The sequence below is a fragment of the Lepidochelys kempii genome, chromosome 2, assembly GCF_965140265.1.
Source record: "Lepidochelys kempii isolate rLepKem1 chromosome 2, rLepKem1.hap2, whole genome shotgun sequence".
Taxonomy (NCBI): Eukaryota; Metazoa; Chordata; order Testudines; family Cheloniidae; genus Lepidochelys; species Lepidochelys kempii.
In genome coordinates this window covers 184,745,249-184,767,650 of record NC_133257.1, presented here as the reverse complement: position 1 = coordinate 184,767,650, position 22,402 = coordinate 184,745,249, and the positions used below count along the sequence as shown (strand labels likewise).

General features: G+C 41.3%; 1 protein-coding gene across 1 annotated transcript in view; it reads left to right on the top strand.

Annotated features, from left to right (window-relative positions):
• The window catches only part of STAC (SH3 and cysteine rich domain), a 106,132-nt gene that overhangs the window by 47,603 nt on the left and 36,127 nt on the right, over positions 1-22,402 (top strand). Inside the window, exons 3-4 of the mRNA XM_073329503.1 lie at positions 17,930-18,030; positions 20,382-20,463. Of these exons, the coding sequence (XP_073185604.1) occupies positions 17,930-18,030; positions 20,382-20,463 (183 nt within the window). The remainder of the gene's footprint in view (positions 1-17,929; positions 18,031-20,381; positions 20,464-22,402) is intronic.

Sequence of the window (22,402 nt, the reverse complement as noted above, 5' to 3'; positions counted from 1 at the left end):
AGAGGGGATGAAAAATCCCCTAGCTATGATGGACTCAGAGCAGATTGTTCTTCTATTTCCCAGCCTGGGGTTTCTTTCCCCCTTTTCAGCATAGCCAAAGTACTCCTCTACCTTTTGCACCTTCCAGGTTCTTAGTCATGGGTTGTAGACCTCAGAGATTGCAGGTTTAATACAGATAAGCATCTGAACTTTTGAGAACCTTATCTCACAAAACACTCAGGAGCCACTTTGTTTTTTTAGTCAGGTGTCCGTTTCTGCAGATTTGAAAAGACAGGTCAAGTAACTTGTGCCTACAAAAATAGAGACCATTATCTGAAAATCTGGCTTCCCAAATCAAAAATCTCTTTTTGATCTAGGAATTGAATTGTAAATCTCATTTGATTGGACTTTATTTGCCCAAACTTAGCCCAAACCCTTGGCCTGTGCTGGTCCTTACTTGGGCCACTGGTCCAGGTTGCTGCTTCTCCTGTTCTTTATTCTGTTCTGGTCAGGTTCTTATACCACCCTCATCGCCAAAGTGTCTGAGTGCTTTCCAGAAGTAGCTCTCCCCTTTTCTGCTTTTTATCCTCCAAGGGAAATCTTCTATAGGAAGTTTTTTTTTAATTTAATTATTTAACATCTACTGTAATATATGTGGTGGTGACTGAAGTAAAGACACTGAAATCTGTATTTAGGCATCCAACATTGCCTGATTTGCATGAGCAATCCAGGTACTCAGCCGCTCTGAAAATCAGGCCACATGCTTAGGTTGTCTCTGTTGAGGAAACCCAGCTTGAAAATATTGGCCCAAATTTGGCTTCTCCTGTAGTACCCTGTAGTGTTTTTAAAGCTGTGTTTGGGTTGGTTATTTTATCTGAGCCACTTTTCCCCATTAAAAATATTGTTTCATATGTATTGCTTTTTGCCATTTAGCAAGTTGCAGCAGAGGTGATAAATCTGAATATTAGTACTGTGCTGCTTTAGGCAATTTTTATCTGCCTTTCAGACAAAACAACCAACCCTCTACAAAGTTCTGTTGTATATGGCTTGCAAAGAGCTCACCTGACACTGGCAATCACTGTTTTGCAGAGGAGTAGTTGCTATTGAGACATCAGTGCCAGTTTGTTTAAAATACAGTAAATTAGAGATGATATATTGCATTTCTTTTTTGGCTTCAATAATACATTTGGCTGTTAATTTATTTATCATGTTGCTCTTGTGTCGTAACCAACATTTAGATAATCTTCAGCAAGAGGTGATATTTTAAGAAATGTGGTGGTGGATATCCTTTCAAGGACAGAAGTAGTTAGCAAAGCTGCTGAATATTTGATAAGTGAATGCTGGGAGAACTCTTGCTTTATGTTTTCACTGTGAGGCAATCCGCTCATCATCTTCATAATGTTAAAAGCCCTAGAAAATTCGCCCTGGTACAGAAGGCCAGTGTGCCACTTAAACTCTATTTCAAGGATCGATTCATGACCTAATGACTGAGTAATAGTGTTACTGCTGTAGACATTACAGAGCTGAATTACAGATGGGACAAGTGTTCTCACCAATGCACGTTGGAGAGAGAAAAATAAACTTACGTGTGACACTTTTACTGGTGAAGGGTTTTTTTTCAGGACCAATCCCTGAAGAAAAACTTGCCTGTTCATTCATTTTGTCCTTACACAGTATTTCTAAAGAAAGCTCTGTCACTGAGAAGTCGCTTCTAATTTTATGCTCTGTTTTGCAGCCTGCCTGCATACAAAGGAACTCGTTTCTTTTTCCCATTCTATTTCTACATGTTAAAAATACCTATGTGAAATTTTTAAGCAGCTCTGGATGCATGGGAACTAAAAGTGACTCAAGCAGAAATGAATTTCCTGCTCTAAAACGTTAACATCCTATCTTCTGCTGATTGATACACTGCTAATATATTATGCTCAGGGAGGTTTGTACACAGTTTGACACTATATTTCACGATTCATTGAAAAGAGTGATTTCAAGGCTATGCTGGAGCTCTCTTTCCTTAACAACCAACAAAAATGTAAAAAGAAAAAGAAGAAAAGAGAGTAAAGGTGTAAACTTAACAACACGTCAAAGTCAGACCAATACTGTCACTTTTTTAAGGCAGATCACTATAAATAAATTCTTTGCCTCCTTTCATTACTCTCTATTTTTAAATTATATGTAGAGGTTTTTAAATCCTCCATCCTACTTATCTGCTCTTCACATCTGGAACAAACTAGAGGGCTTCTGTGGTGAACTGCTGCACACAGCTATATACTGTATTCTCAACCCCAGCTTTCAGGGCACACCTCTAAACTCCTATATTCATAATACTGGCCCACATGAGGGAGCGTCTCTAAATTATAAACGTCCACAAACATATCTCTACATCTTCCCTGTGACACTCTGTACCTTGGGGGAGCACCCTGTAACCCCCATCTTCCTCATTTATATAGGAGTGAGCTCCCTGCGCTCTGAAAAACCACCTCCACGAGGGGTGTAGCTCCCAGCGCTCGGGCACTGTTTACACTGACGCTTTACAGCGCTGAAACTTGCTGCACTCAGGGGGGTGTTTTTTCACACCCCTGAGCGAGAATGTTGCAGCACTGCAAAGTGCCAGTGTAGACAAGCCCAGTGACATGGCTTGTATTTCAAGCATAAAAAGCAGTTTCTTACCACATTAGTGATGTCGTGATTGATCCTCTCGTGCTCGTTGTTTGCACTTCTCAATTCCGAAATGACCCTCGTGGATCTTCTGTAGTATTTTGGAGGGGCTGGGGGGGGCGGGCTCATTGGAATTCCAACCTTGCCTTTGAAAATCACCCATCTATCACAGTAAGTTCATGTCTGCAGTTCCAATACTCTCTTATATTTGGACAGCAACTGCTTATTTCCTCAGGCCCCCCTTTATCACTTGTTTAAGGATACCCAACAATAGATCTTTCTCCATTTCTCCTCTTATTTGTTTTAGTTTCCTGATAGCTACAGGAATTGAATTCACATAGGCTTTCATCTCTATCTCTAAAGTCTTCTCTGGTTTGGTAGTGGGAGTCACTGCTCTGCTCTGAAAGTGCATCTTCAGTGAATAACCAAATCATACTTTTGCAGCTTTATCATCATTCTTTGAGGTAAGGTACTATACAGTCATTTAGAGATTTTCTAAATAATGCTATCAGGGACTTGCAGTCCATTTCAACTTCCGCTGTCTGAAATAAATATACTGATTGAATCTCTCACAGGCTAACAATATTCCTAAAAGCTCCTTCTCAATCTGTGAGTATCTGCTTTCTCCCTCAGTCAGTGATTTGGATGCATATGCCACTGGTTGCCAAGAATCTTCATGCTTCTGTAAAATCACTGCACCTAACCCAGACCGTGAGACATCTGCTGAAATTTTAATAAGCCTTCCTGGTGCATAGAACTTCAGCACTGGTTCTTGTATCAGTTGTTGTTTTAAGCCTTTCCATGATTCCTCTTGTTCTGCACCCCCATACCATTCATTTTTATTCTCTAAAATTATTCTCAAAGCTTCTGCTTTGGTAGATAGATTGGGTATGAATTTTACAAGATAATTAACCATTCCCAGAAACCACTGAACATCTTTCTTTGACTGGGGAGGTGGCATCATTTCAATGGCTGAACTCTTCCTCTTACCAGGTTTTATACCTTAGTTGGAAATAATGTCCCCAACAAAAGCCAGTTCTGTAAACCCTAACACCCATTTCTCACTATTTAGTTTGAGGTTTGCATCTCTAGTTGCATCCAAAACTTCCTGACATCTACTCTCACACTCCTTTTTCATTGAGCCCCAGATGATGAAGTTATCCATTGAGGTGTCAACACCAGTAATATGTTCACAGATCATATGTATGGATTTGTGGTACACTTCTGGTGCTAAATCTATGCCAAAGGGTAAGTGTAAGAATCTGTATCTTCCAAATAGGGTATTAAATGTGCATAGTTTTGAGCTTTCTTCAGTTAATTTTAGCTGCCAAAAACCTGAGGATATTTACTCAATTTACTGAAATATTGATCATTTGCAAATTGAGCCATAACCTCTTCTCTGGTTGGTAGTTTGAAATGTTCTCTTTTTTTAGACTTGTTGAGGTCTCCTGGCTCTAAGCATCTGTGTAGCTGGCCGTTAATTTTCTCCACAATGACTAGGGAGCTCACCCATTCCGTTGGCTCCTCAATTTTTTGTATTACTTGCATCGCTTCCATCCTGGCAAGCTCAGCCTTGAGTTTACTATGGAGTGCAAATGGCACCTTTCTACATGGGTGGATAACTAGAGGGACCTGTTTGTTTATCTGGATTGTATGTTCACCCTGCAAGCAATCCAACCCTTGAAACAGATCATGGTACTCCTGAATGAGTGCTTCATAGCCAGGTTCAGTATGGCCTTGTAGTGAGAGCACCTGTTTTACCAGATTGAGTTTTTCACATGCACCAAGGCCTAAAATTGGTGTCACCTCCTTTGGCACTATAATGAACAGGAGTCGTACATGGTGTTTTTATGGTTGATGCTAGCAATGTACCTCTCCTTGACTGGTATATTTGTTCCCGAATAACCAGTTACTTTTATTTTTGTTGTTCCCAGTTTTGGTCTTATTTTCAGTTTCTCATAATTTTATTTAGATAGAATATTAACCCGAGCTCCTCTGTCCAGTTTCAGTGGAATAATTGTTTCATTCAGTTTCATGGGTAGTATCCAGTCCCTCTCATCAGGACTGCTTGATCCCAGTATGTCTATGAAAAACTCCTCAACCAGGTTGTCTTCAACTGAATGCATTTATCTTTTCTGCATTTGGGATCTGCAGCATTTTGCAAAATGTTTATTTTTCACACACTGTTTGGGACGATCCTGTGATCCACACCTTCCACATTCAGTCTTCCCCCTTGCAGTGGTTTTTGTACTGAGTGGTTGCACTTTTTGATTTTACCTATTCTGGCTATATTCTTTTGTACTCAATACATGGATAACCCCTTCTGATGAATTCAGCTCTTTGACTTGCATATTCGCAGTTTTTGCTGCCCTGCATATCTGGAGAGCTCTTTCTAAAGTTAAATCTCCTTCAAGGAGTACTGTCTCTCTTAACACATTGTCTTTAATGCCACAAATTACTCTCTCTCTAACTAGATACTGTCTGCTCACCGAAGTCACAGGTTTTACTGACAGGTTTCAGAGTAGCAGCCGTGTTAGTCTGTATTCGCAAAAAGAAAAGGAGTACTTGTGGCACCTTAGAGACTAACCAATTTACTGACTTTCCTTAATTCTGTGACATATTGCTCTATGGTGACATCAGTTTTTTGCACGCGTGTAAAAGATTTGTGCCTCTCAAAGGTTTCATTCCTTTTTGGCATGCAATGTTCCTCAAATTTAGTCAGCGTTTTACTTAACTTCATGTTTTCACCTTCTTCAAACTTAAAATTGCTATAAATAGCCAATACTTCCTCCCCAACAACAGGCAAAAAGATTGATTATTTCACTTTATCATTTTTCTCCTCTGGCCCTATGACTGCTAAATACAGTTCAGATCTCTGTCTGAATTTTTTCCAGTCCTCTGCAGCATAGCCTGACTGGAATTGCAGACTGGATGGAGGTTGCAACACAGCCATTTTTGGCTTTTTTCCCCTTCATAAGCTAGTCAAGCTACTATTGTGCTCATACAATACATACAAAAGCTTTTGTCCTTCTCTGACTGCTGCTCCACATGTTCCCGGTGCCTCTGCTTTCAGTTGCAAACACAGGCGTTAACTTCAAAATGACTGCAGTTTCCGTCTCATTCAGCACGTCTGACACCATGTAATAATCTTGGGGTTCATTAAACAACAAAAACTGTGCAGGAGAAAGGAATAAAACTTTTAATAAAACAAACTAGAGAGCTTCTGTGGTGAACCGCTATGCACAGCTCCACTGTGTTCTCAACCCCAACTTTCAGGGCATATCTCTAAATTCCTATGTTCGTAATGCTGTCCCTTATGAGAGAACATCTCTAAATTATTATCTTCCACTAACATACCTCTACCACACTGCACAGGTGTGTGTCCTGTTGAATCTAAACTGTGCTAGCCAGCCTCAGAAAATATTGTGGAATGGTGGCTACTTCCAGCCTTCACCCAATATTTCAGCCAAAGAGTTTTTAATCAACCCAGGGATAGATTCAAGCTAAATGGGGGCTGGAGCAATGAATTAAGCAAGGCCTTTAAATGGATTGCATTTTCCCCCAGGGAGTGCTTTGCATATTTCTTGAGCAGATGGGGAAGGAGAGACTGTCTTTCCTCTTCTACACTAGCACCAAATGTTTCCAGTTTAGGGCACTTCTTTGGAATGCAGGGCCTGGATATCACAGTGCTGCCTTGATCAGTTATTGAATAAATACTATGCACAGGGGGCTAAATTCAACCCTAGCATATCTCCACAGAAGCTGATTTAGTTAAAACAAGGCCAAATTTGGCCCAAGATCTATTTTCTTTAGATATCCAAGAGCATCTCCCATTCTTACTGAGTTAAGGAAAAAATGTGATTACACACGGTCATAGAGCTAAACGTCCTGTATCAGCCCTCAAAGTAAAGTGCCTGACAACTAGAGCCACCACTCTTTATATTGCTGTCAAATCGGCATGATGTTCAAGATTCATTACCATGCATTTGTTTACTGAACAGAACAAATGGCTGCAGAGAGGTGAGTGCCATTTCTGGCTTGAGTTGCCCTCCAGGCAGATTTCAAGTCCATTTTGTTAGAAAGGAATGACAGGAACTACGCCTCCTCTGAAGCAGTGAAAGCAGCCAACCACATCTGAAGCTCAGTGCATGCTGGAGAGTCCCCGTATGCACATGAGCACAGTAGATTCACACAGAGCAGCAGCGTCTGCTCGGTTTCTTCTGAAAATGAGTTGTATGTTTCAGTATGTGACAGCGTAGTTATATTTGTGCTGAAGCTTGGCTCTTTTTCACAGACCTGGTCCCAGTTCAAAGGGGAAAACCTCCTAGCGTCTCTCCTTAGTCCTAACTGATCAAGGTTCTGATTCTCCTGTACCAAATAACTCTCAGTGAATTCTCTCTCTATCTCTCACGCACCCTCACCCAACACATAATATATTTACCTTCAAATAGCCATTTATAATCCAGCTATTCCCAAATACTAGATTCTATGTTTTGTTTTTGACTTTTTTCACGTTGGAAAACTTTTGCTCTTTCTCAGTGGCTCCCAAGCTGATAACAGTCTTAAAACAACAGCTACAAAAAGCCAACCTACCCTGTTGTGGATAGCTCTGTTCATGAGTTTACTGACTGAGCAAACGATGGCGGGACGGGGTTGTTTGATTACATGTATTTTCATCCTCTGGGGTGCAGATTATTTCCCTGCAGCACAGTGTTTGTCCATATGTTGCATATAGGAGAGACTGAGAGAGAGGCCTGGGCCAGAGATCTAGGATTAGTCAAATATCGCCTCTTCTCCCAACCTTGATACGCAGCTATGGTTAGATGTTCTCTTCCCATCTAGTTTTCTAAATAAGGATTAAAATAAATGCTGCAGCATCTCTAGTTGTAACACCTATGGCCAGATTTTCAAAATGACGCAAGCCCAGGCCCTTAAAGATCTTTAGGCTTCTAACTCTCATAGAATCAATGGGAGTTAAGCACCTAAATACATCTGAGGATCTGGTCTCAGCACCCAATCTGCTGAGCTCTTGTGAAGATCTGGCCACCTACTCAGGTGTTTAAACAGGAGCTGTGCTCTTTTCAATTCAGTTCTGGCTTCTGTCATGGGTGCTAAAAATTCCAGCGCTGGAGTACTTCTACCAAGGCATTATAAACTTTACCTGCTTCTTAAAAAACTTATTAACTACATCCTTCCAGTCCCAAGCTTGTAGATGCGGTCACTGGAGTTTGAGGAAAGTGACTGTCAGACAGGAAACCATGCATTAAAAGCTACTTGGAACTCTGACATGGAATTCCAAGTGTTGTTTTCATCAGAACAGTCACATAGAATACAACAGTCTATGATTGTTTCTTTCATTCCCCTCAGCAAAATGACATTGCAGGGATGCAGTATTTCATACATTGTGAAACAGCGTGGCCTTCCTGTTAACAGATGTGAAATGTCTATTCTCCCTCGGGTGTGTGTGTGTGCATGAATGAGAGAGATACTATATGCATGTCTATGTGTCTGTGTTATCATAATTAAGGGACATTAAAACCAGGTATCTTTTCAACCACTTTCTGAACTGACAGATATGTTACAGGTAGTGAAGGCTGCCTAGCACTTGCCTGTTTCCAGTTGCTTGTAACTTTTCCAAACTTAAATTGTTCAGGCTGACATTTCCCATGCCAGGTGTCTGCCTCAGGCTGAGTATTTTGGGGAAGTTCCAGCTGAAAGGGTTCTGCTGTTTCAAAGAATGGTATTAAGGGGAAAGCATGTCATTTTGCCCATGTTAAAAAAATTACAACCATTTTAATGAGAAGATCTAATGCCTCATACTTTGGAGCTCGAAATGTGGCATAGGGCTCAGCCTGGTGTCAGGGATGTGCTTTTTGCCATCTACATGAAAATTCACCCAAATCTGGTCAAGTTAAAAGCCTCTTTAAAAAAAAATCTCAGTTTGCACATGCTCAGTTAGACACTTGTTGGAATTTGGTAGCTAAATTCTCTGAAGATTCCATTTGCACTGAGCATGCTCCATCCCAGAGGAGCAGGAGCTGAGAGAAGGAGAAGGACTTTCTCCCCAGCCTGTGTGGTGCCTGGCACAGGAACTGAGTACAAGAAGACACTCTCTCTTGTGATCCCCTTGCTGGCACCCAGACAGCAAGGAGAATGAATCCACCTGACTAGAATGCAAAGGGATCAGGAACAAGGAGAAGAGATGGAGGACAGGGGTAGGGGAACTCAAGGAGGGAAGTGGGGAAGGGGAGTTAGGAGAAAATGCTTGCAGCGGGGACTGGGTAGCAGCAAAGGGGGCAGAAAATGGGGAGATAGGAACAAGAATGGGTGGGAGGGATAGGGGTGGCTAGGAGCTGGGGAAAGCAAGAGCTATGGAGCAGTGCTCTGGGAATGAATCCAGGTTTTGTAGTGCATGGAGACTTATTGGTTGGACCCCTCTGAAAAATCAGGCCCTAGTATTCTCAAATTGGGCCCCTGAAATTAGTTGACTTTTCTGATATTTTGGCTGTAATCTGCCTCAGTTCTCCATGGGTGTCATAGGAATAATACCACTTTACCTCACAGGGGTGTTGTGAAATTCACTAATATTTTTTAAAATACTAAGATAACATGATGAGTGCACTGGAGCAAAGCCCAGGAAGAAATTAATAAGCCTATCTGAAAAGTAAGTTTTGGATAATGTGCAATAAATAATGTGTGGGATTACATACTGAGTGATGAAGATGAAAAGAAATATTGAAGAGCTATCTATTCAGTAAGCACTGTCCATCCTATACACTTAATGTGGAAAAAGTAATATGTGATCATTTAATTAAAGACTGTATCATAATGCATATGTAATAGGAGGCTGAATTAAGGCTGCACAGACAACCTTAAATCTGGCATTTCCTAACTTTCATGTGCTTTACTTTGCAACCTTAATAACATTATTTTAATGTAGCTTTTGTAATGTAATAGTAAATAGGCCAACAAGATGGTTAGTTGTATTATTGCTCTCTCTAGAAACTCAGATCAGTATGTCTGTATTTGAAGTTGCCTGAAGTATTTGACATCTAATTGCAAGGGCAGTAGTTACTACATTGCTGATCATTCCTAAATGGAAGTTACTGTCACGATCCTGACTGGTAAGAACATTTTATTTAGCACTTTACAGTGATTACTTCCAGCTGTGCTTTAAGTCTGGTTTAGTGGAACATCTGCTGATGGGGATGAATAGTAGGATGGAGTCAGACTGTCAGCTATTTTGAGGTCAGGGACAGAAGGAAGCCAACAGAGAGATGGCCAGACTCACATGTAGGCCTTTTCCACTTTTGTTGGGAGCAGCATCTTCTAGGCTACAAGGTGGCCATTTCAGATATGAATGTAGAAGGATAATATTCACCTCTTCCCTTTCTGTTCAGAAAGTTCATTCTAATGGGATCAAGCACTCAGACGGAGTCTTTCATTTCAAACAGGTGCTCCAAACACATCCACGTGAGCTGTGGGAGACAGGTGAAAATATCCCTCTAACCTTCAATTAGTCAACATAGTAAGGAAGAGATAAAACCTAGATTTGATTCCAATTCCTTTAACCTGTGTACCCATTGTGGGCTCAAATTGTGCCGTTGAGGAATAGGATGGCACAATCTGATTTCCCCTGGCAAGCTGAGCCAGCTTGGTAGAGAGGCACCATGGCTCCACCTAGTTTGCACCCCCTTTGGGGTGAGTTGAGTGCCTGGAAGTGTATGAAGAGAGAGGAGACCCTGTGCTTCTGCACGAAAGTAAGAGAGAACCTGACCCTAAGTGATGTGTTAGTCAGCTGCTAGAGTCTGTGGTCTCAGAGTAACAGCCGTGTTAGTCTGTATTCGCAAAAAGAAAAGGAGTACTTGTGGCACCTTAGAGACTAACCAATTTATTTGAGCATGAGCTTTCGTGAGCTACAGCTCACTTCATCGGATGCATACCGTGGAAACTGCAGCAGACTTTATATATACACAGAGAATATGAAACAATACCTCCTCCCACCCCACTGTCCTGCTGGTAATAGCTTATCTAAAGTGATCATCAGGTTGGGCCATTTCCAGCACAAATCCAGGTTTTCTCACCCTCCACCCCCCCCCCACAAATTCACTCTCCTGCTGGTGATAGCCCATCCAAAGTGACAACTCTTTACATAATGTGCATGATAATCAAGTTGGGCTATTTCCTGCACAAATCCAGGTTTTCTCACATCTCCCCACCCCCATACACACACAAACTCACTCTCCTGCTGGTAATAGCTTATCCAAACTGACTACTCTCCAAGTTTAAATCCAAGTTAAACCAGAACATCTGGGGGGGGGGGGGGGGGGGTAGGAAAAAACAAGAGGAAATAGGCTACCTTGCATAATGACTTAGCCACTCCCAGTCTCTATTTAAGCCTAAATTAATAGTATCCAATTTGCAAATGAATTCCAATTCAGCAGTTTCTCGCTGGAGTCTGGATTTGAAGTTTTTTTGTTTTAAGATAGCGACCTTCATGTCTGATTGCGCAACCAGAGAGATTGAAGTGTTCTCCGACTGGTTTATGAATGTTATAATTCTTGACATCTGATTTGTGTCCATTTATTCTTTTACGTAGAGACTGTCCAGTTTGACCAATGTACATGGCAGAGGGGCATTGCTGGCACATGATGGCATATATCACATTGGTGGATGTGCAGGTGAACGAGCCTCTGATAGTGTGGCTGATGTTATTAGGCCCTGTGATGGTGTCCCCTGAATAGATATGTGGGCACAATTGGCAACGGGCTTTGTTGCAAGGATAAGTTCCTGGGTTAGTGGTTCTGTTGTGTGGTATGTGGTTCTTGGTGAGTATTTGCTTCAGGTTGCGGGGCTGTCTGTAGGCAAGGACTGGCCTGTCTCCCAAGATTTGTGAGAGTGCAACCTATCCTAAAGGATGATCCAACACTCTCACAAAGCTTGGGATCACTTTAGATAAGCTATTACCAGCAGGACAGTGGGGTGGGAGGAGGTATTGTTTCATGATCTCGGTGTGTGTATAAAGTCTGCTGCAGTTTCCACGGTATGCATCCAATGAAGTGAGCTGTAGCTCACGAAAGCTCATGCTCAAAAAAATTGGTTAGTCTCTAAGGTGCCACAAGTCCTCCTTTTCTTTTTGCAGTCTGTGGTCTGTTTATGCAGAACAGGAAGTGGGGGGGAGAGAGTTTAACTATACACTGGGCACCAGTGATTTCACTGAAGCTGCAGGGAAGTAGCTAAAGGCAGAAATTGGTACGCTGAGCATTTCTTGCAATCACTCTCGCTGTGAACTAATCAGCTGACTAAAGCTCTGTGAGTTATGTGTGTGTGTGCGCGCTTAAGCTTTCCCAGGGCTGAGGAACTAGACGAACCTTGCTCATTCTTCAAGGGATGGAATCATGAACCTGTGTCATTTCTGACACACGAGCCATATGCAGTAAGACACTGAGCCATGAGAATGGTTCTAAGAGTGTATACAGAATGAATGAAGGACATAAAACGGCTGGCATGGGGGATAAGGAGAACTGCTTTCCTCCACATACAGCATTGTACAACTGGACAGGAACATCATGGGGTGGGAGTGCAATTTATCTTTCTTTGAAGCACCAGGTTAGGCACTGCAGGAGGCTGAACTAGAAAGACCAGTGATCTCATCTATAAGGTATCAAATAAAAGCTTATATCACACTGGTCCTCATAAGCATTGTGGGATGTATGTAGGGGTGTCATGCAAGAAGTTGTAAGTACGCACTGAAAATATGTTTAAATCACATAACCAGGCAGCGTTGATCAACAAGTTTTTCCCAGACATAGGAATGTTGATCTTCCTAAATCTCTGATGCAAAGTAAGCCCATATGCCAACACAAAGGAAGCTCTCATTGCATATTAAGTCAACAGGAAAACAGGTTGAAATCCGCATAGGAAACCAAAGGCCACAGGGGTTGTCTTGTCTCTGGGATGAAAACAATGAGTTTTGTGGAAATATAAGGCAAAGTGAAAAGACATTTTGTTATCCACTTGCTGAGGAGACCCCTGGTAGGGCATGGGGGAATCATGAAAATCTGGATCCTAATTTGACTGAAAATCAGTAAGCTCTACAGAAAAACTTTAAGGGTAAGAGAACTGCTTTAGCCAAATGATTGTAGGTTGCTAAAGTTTTATGTTTCATTTGTTAGAAGCGGGTCATACTTTTATTTATTTGTAACCAATTCTGTCCAGAGAAGTTTGTCTGAGATATCTGCTAGAGGGGTGACAGCTCCCTGACACTTAGTTTAGCACCGGCAAATCTCTCACTCGCTGAGGCAGGGGGGTTACACAGTGACTTAATATTTTGGGCACCCCAAGAAAGCGTCACAGGGGGTAATTTTCTTTAAAAGGATGAGACGCAGGCTCTCCCTTTCTGTGTGTGTGGATTATGGCCACCAAATTTGAAGTTGCAGTTTTCAACCTGCAAATTAAATTACAAATCAGAGCACATGCCCCTCTACTTGGCTGATTTGCATCTGCAATTGAACTGCAATATGAAAATGTGCATGCCAATTTTGCTGGTGCAAATTGTGCCCAGGAAATCTGCAAAATATAATCTTGTCAGGATAAAACGAAAATTATGCTCCAAAAGAGTCCTAAAGACAAACAAAGAGTAATGTGGTCAAAAGGTTGCACATGAGCCTCTCACATCAGAAAATCTGGGTACAACATCTGACTTAGGTCATATTGTAGCTGAATGTGAGCTAGGCCACATCATAAAAGTACATCCGAATCTGGTATTGTCTGACAACATTAGCAGTCACCATTCTGGAAGGACCCAGAACTGAATTCACACAGATATTGGTGTTCAAGTGTGAGGTGCACAATGACACAGCCATATGGAAATTCTTGCCCAGAGCCTGCCCGCAATGAGCCTGATTCTTCTCTCGTCAAACACAAGAGCCTTGCCAAGAGAAGCAAGTCATTGCAAGGAAAAATCATCTCCAGGAACCAAACAGGTTGTCGTTAGTAATTTGTTTACTGCAGCCTCCCAGAAGATTTTAGGAAAACCTCCAAAGGAAACTGGTGTACGCATCCTTTATCTTTCCTTAAGAGTTGGTTCTACATCATCATCATCTTTCCATTGGCTCTGCAGAGTTAAAATAGACAAAGCACAGTCCTCAGTGCAGAGACTGCTTCAAATATACAAACACTTTCTTGTACACTGTTTTCCAGTCATACTGTCATTATCTGCCTTCTAGCATTAGAAGTAAAGAGGTTTCTGCTGAGATAGATCCATAGTCTCCTCTTGATGTCTGGGGGATTTAGATAGGCAGATCCTATTAGCTACAATTAACATTGAAACGCACCATTTATACCCAATGACATTTCTTTAGACATAATGTGAGTACACAGGTGTAAATTCAGAGTAACTCCACTGAAATGAATGGAGCTACTCCAAATGTATGTAGTGTAGCTGACGTCGAAATTTGGTCCATAACCTTTTTCTTTTACATTGCAGTCTACCAAACAGTGTTCCAAAATCTGCCCTGCCACTTACACTCTGTAACACCAAAGTCAATGGGATTGCATAAGCATGAGAGTAAAATCTAACCAAAAGAGCCAAGCTCTGCTCTCATTTACACCTTTATAAAATGTAATGTGATTCTGTTGAGCTAACTGGAAACTCGTTGTTCAGTGCTTTCGAAAGGCTACTTATTTGGGTGTCTAAATATGGACTTAATTTTGGCTACACAAGTGTGAATATTTTGGCCAGGGTTTCAAGACCAAATTGGATTTGGAACATGACTGATGAGAAACCAGAGCAGAAGGCTTTATTGTGGGTCAAATGTATGATACAGCAATTCCATTTTCAAAGACTGAGCTATGGCAATGAAATGTCATTTAGACACAAAGTAAACTCTTCTTTCCTAAATCCATTGGCTATTGCACAAAGGAAGCCTGGTAGATACATGCAAAATTGTTCCCGGGTTGCTTAGTTCTCGCAATAAATTGTGCAGTTAGAAAAGACAGCAAAATAGAAACTGAAGTTTTGAGTGGCTAAAAGATATTCCATTTTAATTTACAGATTCTCTTTATATGCCAGTGTGCACCTGAAATAAACTTTCCTCTCTTTCAAGTTGTTACGACATACCTATCGGTGACAAATGATGCTCACTAATAAAAATATAAAGTGCTTGCCCTTCTATAATTTGTTCTGTTGAGTTGATTGCAGGCAATGCTCACAGATGTGTGTTCCAGAAGAGAAAATGCTTCTGGTTTTGAAAAGAGTGTATGTAGATACAGTGCATGTATTTAGCACATCTTTTAGGTGTATAATTATATATAAGAGCAATAGATGTCTAAGATCACATATTTTATTAAAAGGCTTTTATCAGAAAAACATTTAAAATACCGACATTCAAATAAACAATATTAAAATGACTGGACTAGCAATGCAACTCAAATGAAAAATAAAGACGAGGGGGCTGATTCTCCTGTCACGTTGGTGAAAATCAGGCATAAGTAGAGAGATTCTGGTTTTATACCAATGTAAGTGAAAGGAAAATCAGACCCAGTGTAGACACTGTATCAAATATGCATGGTAGTTATTCCTTGCAAGTGCAATAGCTTGTCATTTTCAAATTTTTATTCCACCCAATAAATCTAATAGAATAGAGAGGACAAAGTCCTGTTTTTGTATTGATTACACCAGTCATTCACTTTTCGAAAAGGAGACATTCTGTTCTCAGTAAAACAAGCTGGAAGTCAAAACTGGTTTGTACATGTGTGATTGAAACTGGCCCAATGTGTAAATTTAAAAAAAAAATCCATAGTCACGCAAACAGTACTCAAAAAAAGAACTGCACAGGAAAAAGGATTTTTTCCTATATGACTTTAATAAAAATAACTCTCAGGATTGGGCATTACCTAGCAGTTTAACTGCAGCCCTCAGCTTCTGTAGTCAGTCTCCAAATACCAGAAAATGCCCTCCCTGTCAGACATTACGTTGGACCTAATTCTATCCTGACCTACGCCCTGTGCAGTCCTATTCACTTCAGCCTTATTCAACTCCAGTGGAGATACAGTATGTGATCCAGGGAAGAATTTGGTCCATAACATTAAGACATGACCAGAATTGAAATGGCTGGCCTATTTGATCGCTTGCACACTCCATAAAATTCCCAGATCTGCCTGTGGTTATAGCTGGTACCCAGCATCACCATCTTGACACCTGACATTTCAGAAAGGACTGAACCTGAAAGTAACTTCTGGGGAGGCTAATATTTTGTCATCTACTTAATGACATCCTTTCCAGCCATACTTCCTTCACCAGCAGTACCTCATTGGGTTAAGTCGTCTGGCCAATGGAAATCACAATCACTCAGGTTTTATTACAGCGGCTTGTACACCAGTTTAACTAGCCAAATAACCAATCTCCACATGCATACTTTCAAAAGCAGAAATGTTTTCTAACCCACCAAATAACCATACTAAGCTCAGCCAATAATAATGACAAATCATAATGACAAATCATTTTGAAAGGCGTTGTGATCATGGATTTAATCTTTACCAGCCTGATCATACTGTCCCATAGCTCATCTCACTGCTCTTATAAGTGCGAGGTTAAAGACCTAAGTGCTGTTTATGGAAAAGTTGCCTATCTAAGATGCCTATGACAAACTTATCTTTAATATGTTCAGTCCTCTTTACTCTTTTCAAAGCACAAGAACCTGCTAGCTCATACAAATGCCTTCTAAATAATCCTGTTGTTTCTGGACCTATGCTTCCCTGGCAGAAATGTGCCCTCATGTGAATTTGTTCCATTTAGGGAGTGGGCATTTCAAATGCGCCTAAGGGAGTTAGGTAACCAACTTCCATTGACTTGTAAGTTAGCAACTCAGTTCCCTTTATGTCTTTTTGAAAATTCAATCCAAATAGCGATCGTTTTTCTCTGTTATGGCTTTATGCAATTCTTCCCCTCCATTAGGCTCTAATATCTCCCACACTATGTGAGGTTTTAGAGTAGCAGCCGTGTTAGTCTGTATTTGCAAAAAGAAAAGGAGTACTTGTGGCACCTTAGAGACTAGCATAAGCTTTCGTGAGCTACAGCTCACTTCATCGGATGAAGATCTCAGAGCTTTTCTGCTGTGCTCAGCCTGCAGATGAATCCAACTCTTGCACACAACAGTCTGTATCGGAGTAGATAACAATGAGCAGGAGTTCAATGTATTCATTCCATTAAAACAAAAATTATCTGCATGGGCCCAGAAAAGCAAAGTTTCAGCCCAGAGCAAATTTTTGCAGCTCTTCTATACTTTCCTAAACATTAAACTGTTGATTCACATTGAATTCTTAAGTACAGTTTATGGATGTGAGTGAATATATAAACAAGAGGGATGTTTCCTGCCCTGCAGTCAGTGGGCTCACTTGTGTCATTAGGTGCTTCTCCATGTTGAGGCCATGCAGAGTTGAACCCAGTATTGTGCCAGGAAGGCAAAATTTCCCCCCGGGAGTTCCCCTGCATGCAAGCAAAGTGCGCCTGCTGCTCTGCTCCTTCAGTGGTGCTGCATACTCACCACGGTATGTCCAACAAGCACTGTTGTCCTAGTGCACAGGAGAGCCGGGGCCATGGCCTCATCGTCTCCCCATCCCCTTGGGGAGTCTTGCACCTCAGAAAACACATGGAGAGAAAAATCTCTGCATGCCTCAGGAGACTAGTGACAACAAATGTACCCAACAACTGCGCAAAGACACAGGAAGGTAGCTTCTTTCTACAGTGGGCAGAGACAGGTGGGGGCCTGGCTGGGTGCCCTGGAATCTGACCAGGACACGCCATAGGATCCATCCTTTCGTGGATCTTCAAACAACCGCCCATCACTTCTTTGGAGGCACATTTGGGACACAAAACCTAACTTCAGCCACTAGATTAAAGCAGCCTCCGTGGAGCGGCTCCTATAGCCTGGGGCTTAGTCCCTCACTGCTCTTAGGTCTGGGCGCTAGGTTCCTGGATTTGGCCGGTGTGATAGCATTTATGGGGTTATGAGGTCATGGACAGGAATTATGGTAAACCAAAGAATAATCCAGTTCATAACCAAGGTCAGTATTATCCTGGAAAACAGGGAGAAGCCTGGGAGAGACTATCCTAAACAGGAGAAACCTAGAAAAGCCAAAGGGAGTTTGTACACAAATAAGGATGGGGGAAAACGGCTATTACCAATACCTACAAAACTGAAACTGACCTTCTCTGTGATGCATTTAGGTCACTTGTTAAATTCATGGAAAGTATTGATTTTGTTTAATTAAATTATCTCTGTGCATTGGACAGGGACAAATGCTAAACATGGACTCCGCTGCAAGGCTTGTAAGATGAGCATCCACCACAAGTGCACCAACAGTATTGGACAACAGCGTTGTATGGGCAAACTGGTAAGCAAGCTGCTCGGTACAAATTGAACAGACTGCTATACAGCTCCCATTTGATCCATTAGCTCTCTAAACACGGCCCTGTTAGCAATTACCTCCTGAATGCAGCCCATTGGCTAATCTGAAATCAAATTCCTTTCATTTAGACTATGGCAATTATGACTCGAGGGCTGAGAAAACACGTACAGTTTCTGTACTGTTGTAGGGATGTGCGTATATGGTTACACAGGGGTCAAATTAATCTAAATATTAGTTATTTTTAATTGAATATGCTATATAGTACGGATCTCTGCAACTCAATGAGCAAATGCTTGCATCTCAGACATTTCGAGTTTTGTTGCAAATATTTCACATACATTAGTTTTGGAGGCTAAAGAGGGAAATCAAAGCTTTACACCAGACACAAGTTAGGAACAAATAGGTTGAAGCCCCGGCCCTTCTGAAGTCAATCAAAGTTTTGTCATTGATTTGAAAGGGGCTAGGAGATCCACCCATAGTCTTGCAGGGCCTGCGCTCTCCATGTGTTTGTACAGTAGTTCCTATTAATATGAATGGAAGTTACACATGAGGTAAAACAGAATGTGCTTTAACCGGAATTGTAGTCACAGCCTGGGACTTTCTGGTGCAGAAAGCTGAGTCTCAAGGATAGATGGATACTAAAGAATTGAATTGCTGGTCTGGTGTAAGCTGCATATTTAGTTCATATTAATTGTTTCAGACTTCAGGAGGGGGGAGTGTGTCATTATACACATTGCCAGCTAAAGCTGTGTGGTGGTGCTTTAGTTTTTATACAGGAGCAAACGAAGAAAGGCCAAATTCAGAACTGTCAGAAGCAGGCACCACTCAGCTTAAGTCAGGAGTTTTACGGGCCTACGGGCGCTCAGAATTTCGCCTGTAGTTGGGGAAGTAAGGCTCTAAATCACTAGCATCAGTTCCCCACAGGCATCACAACTGTCAACCCCATCATTCCTTCACCATTTGTGTCTTTATGTGGAAGCACGATAGCAGCAGGATTAACACCCTGCAACTTTACCCATCTGGATATTGTAGCTATACACATCCTCCCTAAACATTTCTTTACTGGCAATTTGGAAATGCCACTGTTAAATGAAGTCACCCAGTTGTGAGGCTTCCACACTTCTTGTTGTGACGTGAGCCTGTATGTAGCGTAGATTAGTGCGGAAACACAAGGTAGCCAAATGCAGGTAGCATTGATTAGCTATGAGCTATAACTAATCAAAACGATGTCCATGGTAACAGCCATGTTGCCGGCTAGTGAATTCCTGAGCCTTAGGCTGAGAATGTCTTATCTCAAGATATGGTAAATACTGAGTTAACAAAGTACTTCATTCATTATGAACTGTGCTAAAAAAGCGGCATCGCTCTGGCTGTTATACCGTATCTCCCTAGAAAGAATATCTGAGGGCTATGTGATTATTTTGTTTGAAATCTTTTGCTACATAGGCCCAAATCCTGCTCCTTCGACCTGTAAGTGCATAGGACCCACAGGGAGTGGTCGGGCACAGGCAGACTATCCCCTTTGTGCACTGCAGACTGTGCTCTAATAGGCTATGTACAAGGCAGCAGAGGGATTTGACATTAGAGCAGGGCAGGATGGAGGCATTGCGAATAGATCCATCACTATATACATTCACTGGCCAAATACTCCTGCATGGGAGAGGAAGGATTAAGCCATCCTGAAGGCTACTGCAACCAGTGGGCTGTAGTACAGGCTATGGACCATCATTGCATCCCGAAGGGATGATTCCTGGAAAGAATTGCTGAGCAAAGCCCATCCGCTCTGGCTTTGTATAAGGAAAGATGACTCACCCTTAAAGCCAATATTTATGAGCATGTGTCTCTACCTGCCAAGGCTCCAAAGTGGGTCACACCAATATGGGATAAAGACCCAAACTGAGACCCACAAGAAAATCAGCAATTCCCAATACTTTAAATACTGTGGCAATAGAATATTCCTTAGCATAGAATATTGCAAAACCTCTGTTTTATGATCCAGCATTTCTGCTGTAATTAATTTAAACTTATTAATGCTAAATTTGTGTAAGGTTGAAGGTAAAATAGAGTTTGAAAATGAAGGCCATTATTCCAGATAACATTAAGAAACAGAAATGAGATGTTTCCAGTAGGCAAAAAAATAAACCCCTATTCTCGGCACCCTGCAGTGAAGGAGGTAAATTGCTGGTCTGTAACAGAGAGTCTGTTCCTGCTCTCAAGACTTATTTTAGTGGGAATAAGGATGATGCCACTAGCAGAACAGCTGAGATTATTTCTGATGCTCCGTGACACAATATCAGTCATGTCAGAGACACACGTCACATGTTTCCTCTCTCTAGCCAAAGGGGTTTCGGCGTTACTACAGTTCCCCACTACTCATTCATGAACAGTTTGGCTGCATCAAAGAAGTGATGCCTATTGGTGAGTTTTAACTGCTTTATCTTTCAATCTCTTTTGGGCTGCGCTATGCTCTCAGAAGTTATGTTTGTTCTTAGCAGCCCTTCAACTCCTTTGCCAGTGAGGGGCCAGGTGTTCTTCCACCATCTCAGAGAAATAGTCCTTCAAAGCTGTAACTGAAAGAAATGTATTTATTTTTATTTTCAATATTACATGATTCAAAGGCACAATGCACATAAAATGCTCACTGTCATCACGTTCACCAAACCAATGCTTGTGCTCAAAGTGGGAGGAGCCTGTGCATTGCTGCTAGCCAGGCCTGATTTGGGAAGAAGCACCACAAGAGTTGTATATTAAAATAACAGTGAACTATGCTCAACACTGGTCTAATCAGGATCTTGAATGAATTATGCTTCCATTCTCTCTTGTTCACCTTCCTTTCTTTTCTCGTTTGATTTTTACTGATTTAGTTAGTATTTCTTCAGATACTTGGGCCAGATTTTGCTCTCTGTTACACCCGATTCTGAAAATGAAAATTTTGAACCAAAAAAAAAATTCAATTTTGAAAAACTTCCTCCATGTGATTAAAGGGTGACCATTCAAAACTGACAATGCAAAAACTGAAAACCAAGAAAATAACTAACATGAAAGAATGTGTCTGAGAGCAGCCAATGGGCTCATATTTTTGCCTGTAGTTTCCATCAAAACATTTTTTTAAAATTAAATGGCTGTGTGTAAATTTTCATTTTTAAAAAAAGACCCTTTTAATATGAGAATTGTTTCTGTTCAAAATATTCTGAGCAGCTCTTCTGTAAAAACAAGGTTTGTCTTGCTCTATCCCAGTATCTTTCACCTCCCCGCTATGTAGGTTAACTAGTTACCACCTTCCACCCTAGAGGAGGCTGCATTTCTGTGATGCTATGTGTTATATAGAGCCTGAATCTGGTCTCTGTCACACTGCTGTAAATGTATAGACTTTGGCTGACTTACCTTGATTTACACCAGTGTAAGTGAGAGCGTACGTTCAGAGATACCAAGGCCAGAAAGAACCACTGTGATCAGCTAGTCTGATGTCCTGTATAACACAGGCCACAGAACTTCCCCATATAATTCTTCTTTGAACTAGACCATAGAAAAACTTTTAGAAAAACATCCGGTCTTGATTTTAAAATTTCTAATAATAGAAAATCAGGTCCACAGTTCTTGAATGTGCTTTGGGATGAATAGTGCTAGGTGAATGTAAGGCCCTGATCCTACAACTGTGTGGACTGACCTTACTGACTTAACTGGGGCTCTGTTTGGGGACAAGGGTCCTCTCCTGTGATTCTAAATGTAGGATTGGAGTCCCATATTCATTAGCTTGCATCATTTTTCTCTTTACTCAACTGAAACTTTTGCTGTTTTGAGATTTGGGAGAAGTGCTCAGTTCTTATAAAATGATAGCTATGTAAGGCTTAAAGGGATCTCAAGAGGTCATATAGTCCATTCCCCTGCTCTGAAGTGGGACCAAGCATAACGAGACCATCCCTTGCAGGTGTTTGTCCAACCTATTCTCAAAAACCTCCAGTGATGGGGATTCCACAACCTCCCATAGTAAAGTGTTTCAGTGCTTACAGTTAGGTGGTTTTTCCTATATCTAACCTAAACCTCCCTAGTTGCAGATTAATCCCATTACTTCTTGTCCTACCTTCAGTGGACATGAAGAACAATTGATCACAGACCTCTTTATAACAGCCCTTATTATATTTGAAGACTGTTATCAGGTCCCCACTCAGTCTTCTTTTCTCAATACTAAACATGCCCAATTTTTTAACCTTTCCTCATTGGTCAGGTTTTCTAAACCTTTTATCACTCTCCTCTGAATTCTCTCCAAGTTTTCCACATCTTTCTTAAAGTTTTGTGCCCAGAATTGGACACAGTACTCCAGCTGAGACTTCACCAGTGCTTCGTAGTGTGTCTTACA